General features: G+C 37.6%; 1 protein-coding gene across 2 annotated transcripts in view; it reads left to right on the plus strand.

The window, feature by feature from the left end:
• The window catches only part of LOC121384814 (low-density lipoprotein receptor-related protein 2-like), a 54967-nt gene continuing 34195 nt past the window's right edge, over positions 1-20772 (plus strand). The window contains exons 1-14 of one of the 2 annotated variants that reach the window (XM_041515405.1): positions 1-246; positions 4629-4757; positions 7917-8042; positions 8674-8802; positions 9987-10106; positions 10979-11113; positions 12117-12230; positions 13310-13444; positions 15528-15641; positions 16487-16591; positions 17427-17595; positions 18414-18618; positions 19800-20001; positions 20413-20535. In XM_041515405.1, the coding sequence (XP_041371339.1) occupies positions 27-246; positions 4629-4757; positions 7917-8042; positions 8674-8802; positions 9987-10106; positions 10979-11113; positions 12117-12230; positions 13310-13444; positions 15528-15641; positions 16487-16591; positions 17427-17595; positions 18414-18618; positions 19800-20001; positions 20413-20535 (2026 nt within the window). In that variant the 5' untranslated portion in view covers positions 1-26. The remainder of the gene's footprint in view (positions 247-4628; positions 4758-7916; positions 8043-8673; positions 8803-9986; positions 10107-10978; positions 11114-12116; positions 12231-13309; positions 13445-15527; positions 15642-16486; positions 16592-17426; positions 17596-18413; positions 18619-19799; positions 20002-20412; positions 20536-20772) is intronic. The other variant, XM_041515406.1, reaches the window with a different exon arrangement.

Consider the following 20772-nt stretch of genomic DNA (forward strand, 5'->3'; position numbering starts at 1 on the left):
TTTAGTCGATTCCACACGTGAAGGTGATGTGTTCAGTACTCGACTTGCACGTGCAGAACGTGTGTCCTATTTTCATGCCCTCAAGCGAAAGTCTTCAGATTCTGTTTGGCCAGGATCTCGTAAACATCACTGGATCATCTTTCTCGTCCATCAATGACATTTTGAAAATGGTGCCGCGGATTTTCATTGTATTATGCCTGGCGCTGATTACGTCTGCTTTTGATATTAGTCACTTGTTTGGGATAGGTAAGTCAATACCCATTTTTATTGGTTGATTCGATGTCCGTCTCATGGCTGTACTCTCCACGGATCGGGTATAAAAAATTATTGTTTATCCTATGTTGGCTACAAGACCCAAAATGTTTCATTATTTTCTTAATCGGTGGTCCGGGATATTTCACATTTAAGATTTAAAAAAAAAAATCCACTACAATGGTATTGAATTTTTAAGGGAAATAGTCGACACGAGTTCACCAGCAAGCATGCATCGTGGGCCTGAAGTTGGCAGATGGGTGTGACATGAGTATAATGACATACTGGCTTAGTTTAATAGAATGTCTAGTATAACCAACTGTGGAGACTATAAGGGCAGAATTATGTAGACGCAGATACACGATTGATCAATGTAGGGGTGGTGATGTGCATCTCTAGAACCAGCAGGGCCCGTGCTTACAAAACCATAGTCCAGACTCGATCTCTAATGAGGTCACACCCATACAATTTGTATTGCATTGTCATGACATTAGTGTCAAGACTCCAGAAGTTTTATAAGCACCAGACCTGGCTAACGTACTTAAGTCAATGTATGATACCTAAATAGATACTTAAAGTACATAAATAAGTATCATACATTGACTTAAGTACATTTATGAATATGGACCCTGGGCTCCATTCCACGAAGCAATATTAACACTAAGATCACCTTAAGTGCATGACTACACCATGCACTTAAGATGATCATAGTGCTAAGATTGCTTCGTGGAACGGGGCCCTGGTCTAAATATTAGACATTACCTGCTAGGACCTTCCTTTGGCACGATCACATATAACGCACATTATAAATACATATCATAAATAGGGTTAGGGTTAGTGACAGTGCCAAAGTAAAGTCCTTCCAGATGTAGAAAGTATTGTTCTTCCTACGTCCTGATCTTGTTACATACCCTATATATAGCCTGTATTCAAAACATGTGACACCATGTTTCAACCGTTTCTCAACCCAAGTAGTGCAACAAATGGACACATAAACCAAAAATGTATAACCTAACGTACTCACAAAATCCTGATTGAAGTATTTGCATCATTATTAACAAAATAAATCTTAAACGACAACCTTAAAAAATATCCCTGCCATTTTAAATTGGCGAAAAGAGTTCGACCTGTACCCCTTATATCAAAGGCTCTAAAGACTATCCCTAACCCTATCCCTAAAACTACCCTAACGATTGAAAGGAGGGTACGGGTCAAACACATGCCAAATTTGCAAAGTAGAGGGAAGCAACTTTCCCTGCACATTAAGAAAAATATTGACTTAATGTGTCCCGTGCACTAGGGTAGGGGAGGTAGCCATAGGGTAGGGGAGGTAGCCATATTTTTATTTCTATTTAGACATTTGTTCATAAGTAGGTGGGAACATCTCCCCCCACCCCCACCCATTCCTATGGCCTTGAATAACTAAACCTTCAACATGTTAAATATACCAGCTATGACCACATTTTTAAAATTTATATTAAAAATTCATTTGTCTTGTATTACATGGGCTGTCTGCTTTGCAGTTCCCATTAGAAATGCATTTGCAAAGTTTTCAGAGTTCTGTTTTTGTTTTTAAATATGATGTTTGCCATAGAAAGTGCAAAAAGAGAAAGTGTTCTACCCCTACCCCTCTATATCAAAGGCTCTCAAGACTAACCTTAACCCTATCCCTATCCCTATAACTACCCAAACGATAGAGGGGGGGGGGGGTATGGGTCGAACTCATGCTGCAAAAAGACTATTATGATAATTATTAATGCAATAAATATTGTGATTATCCCAGGAGACATGCTATTTGATAATTTATCCATTTAAACGAGGATCAGTGTATAAAAGTTTAATTTAATGGTGTAAAGCTGTAATTAATATTCAGCTATATTTATATATTACCATATATCCAAGATCAGTCCCTTTTAAACAACAAAAAGTAAATAAATAAATTATAGTAGATGACATTTAATTTTCTGGTCATTAAATGAAAATTTGGTCTCTAAACGCACAATGACCCAAGTCTTGTTAAAACTGCTATTGATTTCAAGTGGCTACTTTTGACACTCGGTCAAGTATTACATAGGTGAAAATGTTTATTGATAACATCATATTTGCTGATAACTATCACAGAGGAACCAATGAAAATGATTGTGTTGATGTATCGGAGCTCTCGAGACCGATGAACAATATCAGTATATCAGTACTTAATGACTATTCATACAGTAAACTGAATGGGATGCTACTGTTTTTATCAGCTGGACTGTCGAGTTGAGACAACTTGACCTGTCAACCTAAATAAATTTGTGAAGGTCAAGACAAAAATCATTATAGGCAACACTTTAGTTAATCAAGCAAAAGCAGGGGACATTATTTCTAAATCTGAGGTAACCGGAAATCGGTTCACGTAGTTTTTACCTAGGTAACCAATTGTTCGGTTACGTGAATTATATTTGCGTAATCCATGGGTAACGTGATCGGTTACCTCCAAGTTACATTGAAATTACATTTCAAACGCATAATTTTTAACTCGAACATAAAGTTAAAACAAAATACAAAATAAAACATTTTATAAAACCGTTTCTTTAATGCTTGCAAAGGTTAACACCACTGTAAACGGACTAAGTATCAGCCCCAGTACTGAAACACAATAGATACACTGGAAATGGGAGGAATTCCTTTTTTCGTTTTGCGGTGGCCATGCTACTTTCACATTATCGATGGCGCTTCTATACTACAGTTACGTTCCAAATGTTTTTTTGTGTTTTTTTAAAGCTCATTATGCGAAGTTAGTATTTTTCAACATTTGTGACACTTTTGGATTCCTGTTTATGTTGAAACTGTTTTCAACATTGTAAAATTATAGGCAATCCAACATTATGTCTATAATATTCCTTTAGAAATAAAATAGCAGCAGATAATTTAATCAGATTGCAGATAATTTAGCCGTCCCCGGCGATCCGTGCACATTTTTAAAAATAAAATTTTGGCTCGACTATATACCGAGGATTTATAGTCAGTCCCACAGGGAACACTTTTTTCATACTATGAAATTTACTACAGACTTATTTACTTCTAAGCCGATTGATTTGTGAATTGCACACAAAAATTAGTATTTTTTTTAATTTCCAAAACACTTTTACTTTTCTTTTTAGTCAAACCAAACTGAAATTATTTACTTTACAAGAAATATGTTTGCAGGTAATGGAACGGACTATAGTTTAGAATGGTCGCAAGTTACACCAGTTGCAGTATAAGGTTGTCTATTGGTTTGTTGCTCATTAAGTATCTAAAAATCAGCCTAAAACATTTGCCAGAATACTAGTAGTATGTCTGCGTGAAAAACTGCCAGTAATCGTGAAGTGTGCAAGTTTTAATTTCTGAATATCTACAGGTTACGACGTAACCAATTTGTGGTTCCCATAAATTTAATTTTGCGTAACCGACACGCGAACAGAACGGCGGTTCGCGTGAAATATTGTGCCCTGAAAAGGATAATGAATAAAAATGTGTAAAATGTGCTGTTTGTTTCAAGTGGAAATTGTTTAATTTTAATTGAAATCTGACATGAGCTAATATCATTTTCTGTTAAGTTGACCTTTCGTGTGCGTGCGTGCGTGTGTGCGTGTGTGTGTGCGTGTGTGTGTGATGGAAGGCGAGTACAGCAATAATCGCCACTTTTTATCTTTGGGCGAGTATCAGGTGAGCTCAGCCAACTGCTTCCCTCAAGGAGAGGCCTACTCTATAGTGTTTCATAAGGCATCCCATGATGACCTTGTCATGAATGGATCTAAGAGGGCGAGGCTATAATGTAAATGGGGTGAGGCCATTGCTAGCTATCAGACTTGAGGCCAGTACATGAATAGCAAATTAATTATCCATTACTCTCCAGATGGGTCATTAAATCAGGACTCGAACTTAAGACTTTGATTCCCACAGCAATTTAAAAACAGCTCACCGCCAGCAATTTAAAGCCTGCCCATGGCAACTGAAAGAAAACAGAAGACTTTGCAGCAAATAAATAAGACTGAACGGTTATTTTGCTGTCGACATATTTTAAATGTACTAATGTTATATACTGGCAGCTAATGTCCACCAGGTGTAAACATTTTACCAGTTAAGGAGCTACGGCCATATATATCTCAACGATGGCATGTGTCATCGGTGCCGTTGTTTAGTTCGAGCCCTGTTAAATAAAACAAAGCTACAGATGATGCTGTCTTCAAGGAATAATTTGTTACAAATTGCTCTTCAGATTGTGCTGGTTGCTACTTAACATAAACATGAAAAGCAAAATAATGCATTCCGATTTGGGTTTTTTTGCCTTCTCAGAATAACATTTCCATGTACAAGTATTATATGGTGGCACCTTTTTGTATTGTTGACAGGAGGAGGCAGTGAGCCATGTGAAGATGGTGAATTCCAGTGTAACAACAAAGTCTGTATTCCTGCCACTCAGAGGTGCAATGGTCACCGAGACTGCAGTCATGGGGAGGATGAGGATAAACACCAGTGTCGTATGTTCTTGTTTTATAATCCTGTCTATTTAATACAGTGTCATACCATGAGGATAAACAGCAGTGTCGTATGTACTTGTTTTATAATCCTGTCTATTTAATACAGGGCCATACCATGACGATAACAGCAGTGTCGTATTTACTTGTTTTATTGTCCTGTCTATTTAATACAGGGCCATACCATGAGGATAAACACCATTGTCGTATGTACTTGTTTTATTGTCCTGTCTATTTAATACAGGGCCACACCATGAGGATAAACACCAGTGTCGTATGTACTTGTTTTATTGTCCTGTCTATTTAATACAGGGTCACACCATGAGGATAAACACCATTGTCGTATGTACTTGTTTTATTGTCCTGTCTATTTAATACAGGGCCACACCATGAGGATAAACACCAATGTTGTATGTTCTTGTTTTATAATCCTGCCCATTGCTGTAGCAAGTGGTCCGATTTTAGCTGGATCAATATTTTGACTCAGAGAGAATTACTATTATATTATAACATGTATAACTCCAAGTCTTTCACCTTCATATTCCGGCTGGACCAGACTTAACCAACAATTGAAGATCCTGGCAGGGGTAGAATTTTAATTTATTAACCGAAATTAGGACACCAAAGTGAGTTGGAGGGGGCACCAAGTCAACTTACTTTCTATCAAGTTATTTCAGAAAAAAATTATGTGGATGCTTATTATCATATTACCAATCATAATTTCACTATCTTACATTCAACTTTCAACATTGAATGTATAGGAAGGACATGGTGGCTAACCAGATAGGGCACCATTGCATTTCTTTTGTTATTGAAAACGTCCAATTTTCTGTGCACAGTGGCAAGTAAGGAGAGCATCCAAGGCATTTGCCGTCATTGCAATGGTAAAATTTGAACTCTATCCTGGCTGAGGGGCGGGACGTAGCTCAGTGGTAAAGCGTTCACATGATGCACGGCCTGGGATCGATCCCCATCGGTGGGCCCATTGGGCTATTTTTCGCTTCAGCCAGTGAACCACAACTGGTATATCAAAGGCCGTGGTATGTATTACCCTGTCTGTGGGATGGTGCATATAAAAGATCCCTTGCTGTTAATCGAAAAGAGTAGTCCATGAAGTGGCGACAGCAGGTTTTCTGTTATTATCTGTGTGGTCCTTAACCATATGTCCGACACCATATAACTGTAAATAAAATGTGTTGTTACAGGGTATTTCATGCTTCATGCAGTCAGTTTAGGATCAATCCATCATTTCTTGTTCAGCAGTAAGGGATCTTTTATATACTCAAGGCCAAAAGAAACTTTACAAGTAATATTTTTGAATTTGTGGGGTAACGGCAAATAATAAGAATAACTTTATTTGTGATATTATTTAATAGTTCAATACCAAATGTAAATCATCAACAAAAGCAACGTGACTGCAGGTAACAATTACGTGACTGCAGGTAACAATTACGTCATAATGTGAAAGTTACATGTGGGGTCAAAAACCAAATTTACACTGAAATGTCACCCAATGAAGTCAAGCAAAGTGAGGTATTTCAGACTCGATAATGTCACTAATAACGTGTGTGTACCCCGTGAGCTCGGATACATGCATGCACACGTCTTTGCATAGATTACATCATTCGGGATGCGTCGCCATTCCTCAACTAGGGATTGTTGCAGTTGTTGTCTGTTGAGTGGGGGCTGTTGTCTTTGTCGAATCTGGTGATCAAGGTAGTCCCAAAGATGTTCTATAGGTGACATGTCTCGAGAGCATGCAGGCCATGGCAAGACGTTAACGTTGTTCTGATAGAGGAAGTCCTGCACAATGCGAGCAACGTGAGGTCTCGCATTATCCTGCTGGAACATGATCCCTTGAGGCTGTTGCTGTAGGAATGGCAACTGGTCTTAGCACTTCATCCCTGTAACGTTGAGCATTCAGATGGCCATCAATGATGACAAGTTCAGTGGTCTGATCACCACAGATGCCTCCCCACACCATCACACTACCACCTCCGAAAGGTTCGACTTCATTAATGCAACAACAGACTGTACGTTCTCCTCTACATCGATACACTCTTATTCTCCCATCCCCACGGAACAGGCAGAACCTAATCTCATCAGAAAAGAGAACCCTTCGCCAATCACGAATCAGCCAACGCCTCATATGCCTGGCCCATCGTAATCTGAGCCGACGGTGTTGGTCTGTCAATGTGGTCCCACGGTAGGGTCTATAGGCTTTGATACCAGCAGCACGTAATCTTCTTGACACAGTGTGTCTACTCACATGGTGGCCGAATGCCGTTGCCGCTGATGATGTCACCATCAGAAAACGATTACATAGGTGTAATGTTTGTAGGTATCGGTCATCCCGTTGAGTTGTGGCACGTGGTCTACCTGTTCTTGGCCTGTCCGATGTCCAACCTGTCTGTTGGTATCGATTTATCAGGTTACCAACAGCAACTCTGGAACATCCAAATGTCCTTGCGACATGAGCGTTAGATGCCCCCATTTGTATCATGCCTATGACCCACTCGCGTTGTTCTACAGTAAGTCGTGGCATTCTTTTGGTGGTTTTCTATCAAATGCATACCCTACCAGTATCCTGTCTCATTTTAATACCATTATTGCACGGGTGAATTTCGTAGGTCCTGGAAAAAGTGATTTCGATATTTTTTTTGCTGGGCATGAAAAGCATGCAACGTTATGTTTCAAATATACTGTAGAAAATTGGTTTTGTTTGGGTGATTATTTATGCAATTGGTTACGTTAGGATATATGGATGTTTTCAGAGACTAAATTTTGTTTTAATTTGTAAAGTTTCTTTTGGCCGTGAGTATATATATATTATCCCACAGACAGAATAGTACATGGTGTTCGTTACATCAGTTGTTGATGAACACTGGCAGGAATGAAAAATAGTCCCAATACGGGACCACCAACAGGCATCAATCCTACACCAACTGCAGAGCAGGCGAGTGCTTTACCACTGAGCTACGTCCTGCTCCTGAACATTCAGAAATTGATTCCATTTTTTTCCAGTTTATACACTCAATACTGGTATTAAGAAGCATAAACTATGACTTTATTTTTTTTAATTATTATTATTTTTTAAAAGATATATATGTACTTCTTTGCAAAGATATTTTATGATGCTAATAACCATCATTTTTATTACAGTCAATGGAATTCACTGCTTGGACAATGTGAACTGGTTTCAGTGTTCCAACAAACGCTGTATTGATATCCATTACAAGTGTAATGGAGTGGATGACTGCAATGACTTTTCTGATGAATTGGTTTGTGGTAAGTGTGTGATCTGAAGAAAATAGATGTTTTACTTTGAGGGTAAAGTGTATTTCACAATATTTATTCATTCAGTATAGCCTACTAGAGCACTATAGAGTGCAGATCTAAGATTTTAATGGGGCCTTCACCTTTAATATAACCAAACATAGGGGTGCCTTTACGCCCCCTCTTTAAGTTGGCACTTGTACTTAACAAAATTACCACACAAATAGCTTTGGATTACTCTTTTGAAATATATAGCCATGGTGCTTTAAATGTATGTGTTATGGCTGAGTATTAAACAGGTTAACAGAATAAGAAGTGTTAAAAATAAGTTTGGTTATCCTTACTGCAAAACAATTCATATATAAAATTTGAAAATTAGATTTTTTGAATGCCAGTATATTTAATAACTAAGTCATGTAACAAATGATACACTTTTCTTTTTTTTTTTCAGAACTCTAAAAAGTTGTAGGATCAAAACTTTCATTTTATCTGTGGGGTCCTTAATCATATGTCTGATGCCATATAACTGTAAATAAAATGTGTTGGTTGCGTTGTTAAATAAAACATTTCCTTCCTTGTACAAGTAGGCCTATATTAGCTTTTCTTCACCACATAGAGAATGAAGCTTTTTTTTTCCTTGCAGTAAATTCCACCACTAATTACATGTGTAAATCCCCAAGAGTCTACTGTCCCAGCCCTGTGTCATGTTTGTCCGAGGAGGTGTTCTGCGACAACAAGATAGACTGTGATGACCACTCGGATGAAGCAAACTGTGAGTACCAGTCTAACCTCAGTATGCCATTAGGTTTGCAGGGTCGTACCCTGATCAAAATCCTAGGGGGAGGCGGGCACTACTTTTTATAAACAAATGAAACACGATACAAATTAAACCCTGAGATGTGTATGCTATATGGTGGTGGCAAGTTTAATATCATATTTATTACCCATAATTGATCTTGATTTATATCACTTGACTTGATTGGTTGGCATCCATGGAAGGTCGTAGTAAGATAATCGATGTTATGTTGCAAGATATTTTTTAAACCATATGTGTAATAATAAATATTTCCATTTTGTGTCTCTAAAACAGCTGGCTAATCGTTTGAACAACTGGTCCCAAAATGTATCAATATACGAGTTCTTGTATATATGGGCTTATTGCCTATTCATGTACAATAAAATAATTGAACTGAAAGTTAACCTTTAATTAACTGGGGTGGAAGTATAAATGGAATCATAGTGCAGGTTGAGGTTAAATTATTGTGGGTGAAGTCTACTGCTGCCCAATGTCATAGGCTTATAGCCAATACTGAGTTGTTTATTTTGGAATGATCTCGCCCATAATATGGTTTACCACCTTTTGGTGCAGTCTTGACAAAAGAAACATCTAATACAAAGAGCAGAGTTTTGTATGCTTTGTTTTCATAAGGGCCATTTCCCAACTGTTCCAACCCACCCCCACCATTGATAAACATGAATTGTATTAGTCCACTACTGGTCCATGTATAGGTTTCATCTCCATCCTGTCTGTCTGTCCCACATAGTTTCCAGATGTTTTTATCACAATGCAGATCGAAATATTGAGCTGAAATTTTGTGTATAGCTTAATCACACACTGTTACAGAACAAATTTGTCTTTCATCGCGATTTTTCCATTTTGGGCAGTTATGGTCCTTGAACTTACGAGATAAGAAAATTAGTTTTTCGGGACTTATTATAATTTTTTTAGTAATGCCACAAGATATTGATCAAACATTTTGTGTATAACTATCACATTCTAGCTGTTACAGAACAAGTTTGACTATGACAATTTACCCATTTTTCACCGAGTATAAACTTATATGGCCCTTGAACTTGGAAAATACAGAACTTTGTTGGGGCCCAGAAGGGGACATGTATTGCTTTAGCAGTACTCTCAGAATGCTTGTCTAAATGCATTTTTATAACAACTTTCAGGCACGTTTGGTTGCCCTGATGGTCAGTTCCTGTGTTCCAACTCGTCTTTCTGCATTGATAACATTTACCGCTGTGATGGGAAAATAGACTGTGAATTTGAAGATGATGAAGATGGTTGTGGTAAGATTTTAAAATGTTGTTGAGCATCATTACCAGTTCATTTCATTTCAACTTATTTTCGTGCTTATATCTAATTAACGTTCAAGCACACTGTCCTGGGTACACACCTGAGCTATCTGGACTGTCTGTCCAGGACAGTGGTTTAGTTATTAGTTGGTTAGTGGTTAGTGAGAGAGAAGAGGGTGTAGTGGCCTTACACCTACCCTTTGAGCTCTTAAGACTCGCTCAAGAGTTGGAGCGTGTAACGGGTTGTGAACCCTGTACCTACCAGCCTGAAGTCCAATGGCTGAACCACTGCGCCACCGAGGCCAGTATTATTACCAGTAAGTTTCTGTCGTTGTATCTTTCAAAGCCCCGTTTTAAATATTAGAACAGAATGGAACCCCTCTAAATTTGATAACTCTTAAAGGGACGGACAAACCTGTAACACATTTGGATAACATTACAATTGAGTAAAACATGAGTCTGTGACTTTAAAATGGTGAAATACCCTCTAAAAATAGACTAACACTCGACTCCATAACTGTTACTTCTCAGACGCACAATCATTTTTAAAAATATGAGAAATGCATTTTATGATATTAAAACACCAGGATGACCAAAAACACTTCAAATGTACAGAAATTGATAATCTAAACCATAAAATCTAAGTAAAGTATGATTTCAGTTGTCAAAAAACGGCTGCAATAGTAAAAAATATGCCTTAGTGTTTAAAAACTAGGGTATGTCCCTTTAAAACTGGACTTTTTACCTGGTCCCATGGGTGATTGGTTTAGAGGGGTTTCATTGTACATGGTTAGATGGGACATTTCTTATAACCGACCTAGGTGAGATCAAACAATATTTTAATGTTTTCTTTTTTAACTTTACAGAAGCTGCTGAATACTGCAGTGCTAAAAGTGGCAAATTTTTGTGTCGTGGTTCAAAACTGGCGTGTATCGACATCGACCAGGTGTGTGATGGTAAAACACACTGTGCCGATGGGTCAGATGAGGAGGACAACTGCTGTGAGTACAGATTGTGTGTAGCAGGATTCAAAATATGGCCTGCTCTTTATGTTCAAGTAGCAGGCCAGCACAAATATGTTGCCTGCTGGAAATAAGACAGCATGTGGTTTAGGATAGTGAGTAACAAATTATACGATTTTAGAGCATTATTGAATTAAAATATAACAGAATCTTGACCTATAAATAGCAGATGAGATAATCCAACATAATTCTGTCTCTTGAAAAATGATGGGGCAGGACATAGCCCAGTGGTAAAGCGCTCGACTGATGCGTGGATAGTTTAGGATCGATCCCAGTCGGTGGCCCCATTGGGCTATTTCTCGTTTCAGCCAGTGCTCCACAACTGGTGTAACAAAGGCTGTAGTATGTACTGTCCTGTCTGTGGGATGGTGCATATATAACACATCCCTTGCTGCTAATCGAAAAGAGTGGTCTATGCAGTGGCGACAGCGGGTTTTCTCTCTCAATATCTGTGTGGTCCTTAACCATATGTCTGACGCCATATAACCGTAAATAAAATGTGTTGAGTGCGTTGTTGAATAAAACATTTCCTTCCTTCCTTCCTTGAAAAATAACCTGTGATTTTTTTTTTTTGTGGTTTCTATTTTACCAGCTAGGTCTAAAAAATGGGAAATGTTTAATTTAACGACACACTCAACACATTTTATTTACGGTTATCTGGCGTCGGACCAATGGTGAAGGACCACACAGACATCGAGGGAGGAAACACTGTTGCCACTTCATGGGCTACTCTTTTCGATTAGCAGCAAGAGATCTTTTATATGAACCATCCCATAGCACATGAGACAGGATAGCACATACCACAGCCTTTGTACCAGTCATACGTAATAATAATCAATCCCAAAGCGACCACGCATCAAGCAAGCGCCTTACTACTAGGCTATCCCTGCCCCAAGATTGAAAGAAGAAAAGTAAAAATGAAATGATAAACTGACTGGATTGTGTAGCTAATTAATTCATTAAAATGAATGTTAACTTTCAGCTGTTGCATGTGAAGCTCTGGCGTGTAAGCATGGTTGTCTGATATCACCGGAAGGTGTTACCTGCAACTGTCTCCGTGGCTTCCAGCTCGGGGATGATTTCAAAACATGTATAGGTAAGATGATTAGTACCACAGTACATGCTGAACAACAAAATAAATGCAAAAATGTTTGTTTTTTTAGATTGTTTTTTTTTTTAGTTTTCTTTAATTTATTTTAAAATGATCAGTTTGAATCCATTAGTTTTTGTACATTAAAATTATCAATTTCTTTTGACCCATTTTAGGTCTAGTTTGTCAGTCGTTTTACCAAAATAAAAATCATTAAAAAATATAATTACATTCTACATTAAAATATATGCATATGTTGTTCAGTACAGAAATATTTTAGTTTATAACAGGGACTGATGGGTGAAAGCATCTATATTCCCCCTCTTTAGTTATTTCTTCTAAACGATTTCATGTGGAGAACATTTATGTATTAAACCACAGCTAGAAAACTATACTCTACATTTTAAGGTATAAATTTATTAGAAGTGATCAGAATGATCATAAACTGGCCTTGTGTATTGCCTTGAAATGGCCTTGTGTATTGTATTATAAATAACATATGTTGTCCATTTAAAAGTTAGCTTGACAGATGAGACTAATTAGCTGGGGTGAATTTAAGATGCTAAGAACATTTCAAATAAACTTCACTAAAATGCTAACAATACAGAGAACATTTTATTATCCACTTGGTTCAACATAACCGAGTTAATAATAATCATACAAAGCACACGTGTAATCACAACTTTAATGACGTAATCTTGGGAAGCTCAGACTGGGCAGATGAAATATGTCGTCATTTCATTATCTCTCTAGTTGTGGCTGAAAACATTTTGAGTTGGGGTCTTGTTGTAGACAAAGAAAACAACAATAATAATCTGGATAATAAAGAAATTATTACTTGTGTGTGAGTCGTACTAATTTTACGAAACTCGTGTCAGGATTCATGTATACAAAAATCCTGACACTCGTTTCATAAAATCAGTACAACACACAAGCTCGTATAATAATCTCTATGTATTGAATATCACGATGCGATTCACTAAACAAATTTAACTAGTTGCTAAAACATAAATGTTCGCTGCAGTATGTATTGTCCACCTTCCATTGGCTTTATATTGTATATTTTATACATCGCTTAATTGCAGATATTGACGAGTGTAATGATCTTGGTGGACTGAATCCGTGTAGTCACATCTGTGAAAACACTCCAGGGGCGTTCTCCTGCTCGTGTCTGCCTGGCTATGTTTTGGATGGAGCAGGCAAAAACTGTCATGCAGAAGGTGAGATCATCGACAAAAGTATCTAAATGTTAACCTATGGTTCATTCGTTTGAACTTATTTTCGTGCTTATATCCAATTACGGTTCAAACATGCTGTCCTGGGCACACACCTCGGCTATCTGGGCTGTCTGTCCAGGACATCGAGTGAGTGAGTTGTTAGTTGGTTAGTGAGAGAAAAGAGGGTGTAGTGGTCTTACACCTACCCATCGAGTCATTAAAACTCGCTTTGGGTGGGAGCCGGTACCGGGCTGCAAACCTTATACCTACCAGCCTTAATGTCCAGAGGCTTAACCACGACAGCACCGAGGCCGGTTGTTACCTATTGTTTTTGTTTTACAGTTGCATGTATATTAAGTAGTAAATTTAAATGTTTTCATGGCAGGTTGTTCTCGACATTTCTTAATGGGGCGAGATGTAGCTCAATGGTAGAAGTACTTAATGTACCTGATTTGTGATGGATCACAGGATCAGTTGCCCATGGTAGACCTTTTTTTTTTTCCCAACTTAACCTGACCTCTAACCAATGACATTTCCTCCAATTTCAATAGACTAGGGGTGGGAATTCTCCTCGGATTAGTTGTTTTTCTCTCATGAAACATTGCGTTTCCTTGCATTTTAATCGTCCTTTCCTCCAAAATGTGTCAAATGGCACAGATTTTAACCTAGGATTTCAAGAATTTCCGAGATCCCTCTAGATTTCCTGTTTTTTACAGTTCACCAATTCCTACCCCTGATAGATTGGTCTGAACATCTCAACAGCTAATGAAATGGTTTAAAATCTTCCATTGAAAACTTCTAATACCTGTTATCCTTTTCAGAGTCAGGCCCCCAATTTTATCGGAGGTCGGACTCGGGATGGGTGTGTTCGAAACGTAGTGGTGTTTAAGCACGTTAAACCAGTTACCCACCTATCTACCTGTTTCCAGTCATCTGACAGCATCTTTCTTGTTTCTCCTTCACTCATAAATTGTTGGGATGTCTTTTGTTTTGAAGTCCCAACTACTGCCACATCTATCTATAGCTATATATCCACTAGTTATTTAAACCAAGTGTCAAAGTAACTTGTTAATTAAGACACTAAATAGCCACAGGTTAAACTGTGCTACTATATCATTAAACAAACGTTACTTTTTTCAACTTTTATTTCATGACAGTTTTTGGTTGACTTTATGTTTACAGGGGCGGGATGTAGTCCAGTGGTTAAAGCACTTGCTCGATGCGAGGTTGGTCTGGGATCAATCCCCATTAAGGGGGCCCATTGGGTTATATTTCGTTCCAGCCAGTGCACCACGACTGGCACATCAAAGGCCCGTGGTATGTACTACCCTGTCTGTGGGATTATGCATATAAAAGATCCCTTGCTGCTAATCGAAAAGAGTAACCCATGAAGTGATGACAGCGGGTCTGTAACCACATGTCTGATGCCATCTAACCGTAAATGAAATGTGTTGAGTGTGTCGTTAAATAAAACATTTCCTTCCTTCCTTATGCTTATAGCACAAGGAATTAGTTTACTGTGTCATTTTGTATGTTCTTTCATTACTTAGCCAACAGTCATTTAAGGAAGTTTAAATTGATCACCCAAGAAAGAAAGAAATGTTTTATTTAATGACGCATTGACGCATAATGACACATTTTATTTACGGTTATATGGGGTCAGACATATGGTTAAGGACCACACAGATTGAGAGAGGAAATGCGCTGTTGCCACTTTATGGGCTACTCTTTGCGATTGGCAGCAAGGGATCTTTTATATGCACCATCCCACAGACAGGGTAGTACATACCACGGCCTTTGTTACACCAGTTGTGGAGCACTGGCTGGAACGAGAAATAGCCCAATGGGCCCACCGACGGGGATTGATCCCAGACCGACCGCGCATCGAGCGAGCGCCTTACCACTGGGCTACGTCCTGCCCCAAATTGATCACCCTTTCTGTTCTGATGAGAAAATTAAGTTAACCGTGTTTCCAGATATAGATACTGTTTATTTTACGCATAAGATAATAAAGATGTTGCTAGTTACTTACTAGTAAAATGTTATAGGAGATGTATAATTAAATGAGATTGTTTTTATTTTGTAGGTGAAGACGCAGTGTTCATATTCTCAACAGTCTCAGAAATTCGGGAGTACATTCTCACTTCAAACAGCTATGACACCATTAGAAGACAAGGGCACGGAAGTGTTGCAGATATCGGTATGTTAAGAATTTCCAAGTATTTTTCAACGTGTCTTTCACATTCATTGGAGTGGCGGGACATAGCCCAGTAGTAAAGCGAATGCCTTATGCATAGTCAGTCTATGATCGATCCCCACTGGTGGGCCCATTAGGCTATTTCTCGTTCCAGCCAGTGCACCACAACTGGTATATCAAAGACTGTGGTATGTGCTATCCTGTCTGTGGGATGGTGCATATAAAAGAACCTTTGCTACTAATGGAAAAATATAGCGTGTTTCCTCTATGTGACTGTGTCAAAATGACCATATGTTTGACATCCAGTAGCCAATGATTACTAAATCAATGTGTTCTAGTGGTGTCATTAAACAAAACAAACTTCTTCACATTCATCAGAATTGGATAATACAGCACTAACATATTATCCATCATGACTTTGACATTATACGTGAGGTGCTATTGTATCTATACTAGTATGAACCATGAAAGCATACCAGGCCCCGTGCTTATAAACCTTAAAGTCTAGACTTAAGTCCAGACTTTAACGTCATGGCAACGCCATTCAAATAGCATTATGTTAAAGTCTGGACTTTAAGTTTTATAAGCATGGGCCCACATATATATTGGGCATAGATAATATGCAGTCACTCAAATGACTTACAGCTATTGACACAAATCAGAGATGCAGTTACATTATGTTGGTGTGTATAATCTGGAAATCCCAGGTTTTGTGCAATTTTAGGAAATCTGTGTTATGTCATGTGATGAATGTGCTTATACATTATATTTCCTGGATCTAGTCAACATAGATAATGTATGTAAAAATTAGTATATTCTATAAGACCATATTATTTTATTACTTACAGATGTGGACAGCAAAAGACGGACTATTTACTGGATTGACAGACGAGAGCGAAAAGTCTTTTCCCAGAAACTAAGCGAGGACAACAAAAAAGAAATAATCACAATGGGTATGGTTTTCTTAGATACTGAGTCTAATTTACTATAAGAGAGTATATTGTTTAAGTTCCTCCTATATACAAGTGTGTATTTTACCTGTTTTATGGATCATTTGATAAATCCATCTTAATGGGCCCATACTTTTTAAATGTCTGTGTTTAAGTTCCTCCTATATACAAGTGTGTATTTTACCTGTTTTATGGATCATTTGATAAATCCATCTTAATGGGCCCATACTTTTTAAATGTCTGTGTTTAAGTTCCTCCTATATACAAGTGTGTATTTTACCAGTTTTATGGATCATTTGATAAATCCATCTTAATGGGCCCATTCTTTTTAAATGTCTGTGTTTAAGTTCCTCCTATATACAAGTGTGTATTTTACCTGTTTTATGGATCATTTGATAAATCCATCTTAATGGGCCCATACTTTTTAAATGTCTGTGTTTAAGTTCCTCCTATATACAAGTGTGTATTTTACCAGTTTTATGGATCATTTGATAAATCCATCTTAATGGGCCCATACTTTTTAAATGTCTGTGTTTTTTTGGAAATTTTATATGGAGGGGTCCCAAAATTCTGAACAGGCCAGATGAAATGCATCTTACTAGATTTTTAAAATTTTATGTTTTAGTTGACATTGCAAGTTAACAAATAATATATAATTCTGTGGCATATTTTAAACATGTATATATAAATAAAAATACTTTTCAAAGACTAGATGGCCAAGAAGGAATTACATTTACTGTGTCAAATTCTGCATGTTATTGACAGGGTAATGTGTAATAGTACATACAATATTAAAACTGTTTTAACAAAATATTTTTTACCTACATTTGAACCCAAGGTCTGGACAGCCCAGAAGGCATTGCGTTAGACTGGATCGGCCAATTGTTATATGTGGTTGACCGAGGGATGAATGCGATACTGGCTTGTAAATTGGATGGATCCTACTGTACCTTAGTCCTGACCAAGTTGACGTCACCCAGAGATATTGTGGTGGATTCCATTACAAAGTAAGTTGAAATTACAATTTAGGACATTTTAAAACATTCATTAAGTACTGTTATGATTGCTTTTTAATTTGGTTTTTAATTTGGATTATTTTGAAAATGGAGTTAAAATGGACATTCCCGAGTTTGCTGCATTGTAAGATGTTTCCGACTAATAAAATATTTCTACAATTAAACTTACATATTAAATATATTTTCTTGTTTAGAATATCAGTGTCTGTATATTCAGTGTGTTTCTGGTCATCATAATATTTGTAAGAAGCCTAGACTGGATTTTGTCCTTAAATAATTTCGTACATAAGAAAAATAGTTTTGAGGAAATAAAGTAAAATTTAACCTAGTACAAATATTAGAATGATCTAAAACACATTTAATATACAGCCACTAATATTTTATTCAGAAAAATATATTTGACATGTAATTACTCATTAGAAAGTCTGTTAGTCGATAACATCTTAAAAATTGCACAAAACTCTGGAATGTCCCTTTAATTTGTTGCCATTATTCATTTGGTGCTTTATATTATTGGCAAATATTGGCAGTTGATTTTTAGTGTTGTATTTTTTTTTTTAAACTGCTTTAGTAGCTTAGGTATAAATAATTGTTATAAATGAGAGAAATGCAACTAAAAAGAAAAGAAACTTTCCATATTGCTAGATCTAACTTATTCAAATTAAAAAATTAAAAATTAAATTAAAATGGTTGTTGAAAGTTGTATATTTTTGTAGTATATATTTAAATAAAATATGAATAAAATTCAAATGTGATGAACATTTGAGTCATCACCAGAAGTAATCTGCATTCTTTTTTTTCTGTTGCAGTCACATCTATTGGACCGAGATTTCCCGATTGAACCCGAAGATTAGAAGGTCTGTATTGGATGGCAGTTTGGCTGAAGATTTTGTATCTTCCCAGCTAGGAGAGCCACGCAACCTCGTCATTGATTACACCCTGGCCAAGTTGTTCTGGATAGATGAAACACACTCCATCATTGACAGCGTCAATCTTGATGGCACTGGCAGAAAAGTTAGTTGTGCATCAACAGACTCAAGTGTTAACAGAAGGGAACTGGAGCTGGAACAGAGTTATATTCATAAAATGTTTTTGAAATAACACAAAATTATATTGTGTTTAAACTTGATACAAAAATTAATTCAAAATTAAAATTCTGTTTGACTGGTATTAAGGCCCCCTTTACACACACGGAGATCATTGGGTGACCATTGAAAGATCAAAAATTGGCCCGATCTCTCAACGATCTCCTAAAGCCTTGAACAAGCCGTTTCTGTGTAAATGTTTGGGAGATCTTTGTGCACTCGTTGTGTGATCAAAAATGCAGCGACCATTGAGAGTTTGCTGAGCGCTCATTGTGTGACAAAAAGAGAGCACTGAGAGATCTACGGAGATCGTGGAGAGATCCGGTGTGACCAAGAGAGATCACGGAGAGATCTACGGAGATCACCGAGAGACCAGGAGAGATTGTTGAGCATTCATTGAGATTATTGAGAGATTGTTGAGAGTTCGTTGAGAGATCGCTTCCCTTGGAGATCGTTGAGAGATTGTTTTGGACCGAGTCAAAACTTTGAGGAGACCGTGGTGACCGTGGAGATCACTGGAAAATCATTGAGAGGTCATTGAGAGATCTTGATGATCGCTGGACGCTCATTGAAAGATCATTGAGAGATCTGGCCATTTTTTCATATCTCAACGATCTCTCAACAATCTCTCAACGATCTCCACCCTGTGTAAAGGGGGTTTAAGCGTGCATCTCATTAGCATGGAGGAAAATGTCAGTTGGATGTACAGTTTTTAAGAAGTAGTTACAGCCAAAATTTAATTTACCATTTTATTGTCATCATTGTCGCATGCACCAAAGATTTTTTGTTATAAGCTTTCAGGTCGGGGTGGGATTTAGCTCGGATGAAGTGCTTGTGTCGCAGGATCGAACCACCTCAGTGGATCCTTCAACTGATAGGATGTTTTTTTCTTGTTTCGACCAGTGCACAACTGGTCAAAGGCTGTGGTATGTGCTTTCCTGTTTGTGAGAAAGTGCATATAAAAGATCCCATGCTGCATTTGTAAAAATGTAATAGGTGTCCTGATGACATATTAGAATTACCAAATGTTTGACATCCAAATAACTGATGATTAATTAATCAATGTGCTCTAGTGGTGTCTTTAAAACAAAACAAAACTTTAACTTTCAGGTCATAAATGGAATAAAGTTGCAAAGGTTATCAACATTTGTCATATTTGAGGACAACATAATCTACTCTAGCACAAAGAAATCGAAGGGAGCCATTTTAAGAGTGAACAAGTTGACAGGTCGTAACAGGAAATTTGTCCTCAAGCGAGTGCCTAAACCAACCAGCTCGGTGATCATGCACCCAGCTCTGCAACCAGCAGCAGGTAATTTGGTAAAACAAAATCAATTGTGGCGGCGGAGGCAGGGGTAAGTGGGTTTGTTGGGGGGAATGTAAGTTTGTAGTAGATTATTTGCATGAGATGCAATGGGTCACCCAGGATCAGTCACTCTGTATCCACTCTGGCTTCTCTCATCCCTTCCCAGTGTGAACAGGATATAGGTCAGTTGTAAAGTACTGGTGGGGGATAGATGTGATGGGAATGTAGGTCAGTGGTAGACTGCTCACATGCCTGTGACTACAGTGTGTTATATTTGTTCTGTGTTTAATGTTTCAGGTACTAAGAGTGCCTGTGACTACAGTGCCTGTTATATATTTGTTCTGTGTTTAATGTTTCAGGTACTAAAAGTGCCTGTGACTACAGTGTGTTATATTTGTTCTGTGTTTAATGTTTCAGGTACTAAGAGTGCCTGTGACTACAGTGCCTGTTCTCACATCTGTCTGCTGAGCACCAACCAATTCCACCACACGTGTGCCTGTCCCCCTGACCACGTCCTCCAGGACCACCATTACTGCATTAGTGAGTCACCGGAAATTTCCTTGAATCATTCGGAAATGTTTTCCTTAAATCATTCATTTCAGCCAGTGTCTCACGACTGGTATACCAAATGTCGTGATATGGCAAAATGTCCTCTCCAAGACAAACTGTAAAATATTACCAAGTGTCTGAATGAAGTTAAAACATAACAAGATTATTTATTTTATTTTATTTATTTAACTAATTAATTCATATTTATTATTTTTATTTATTTTCCAT

This window comes from Gigantopelta aegis, chromosome 10 (assembly GCF_016097555.1).
Source record: "Gigantopelta aegis isolate Gae_Host chromosome 10, Gae_host_genome, whole genome shotgun sequence".
NCBI lineage: Eukaryota > Metazoa > Mollusca > Gastropoda > Neomphalida > Peltospiridae > Gigantopelta > Gigantopelta aegis.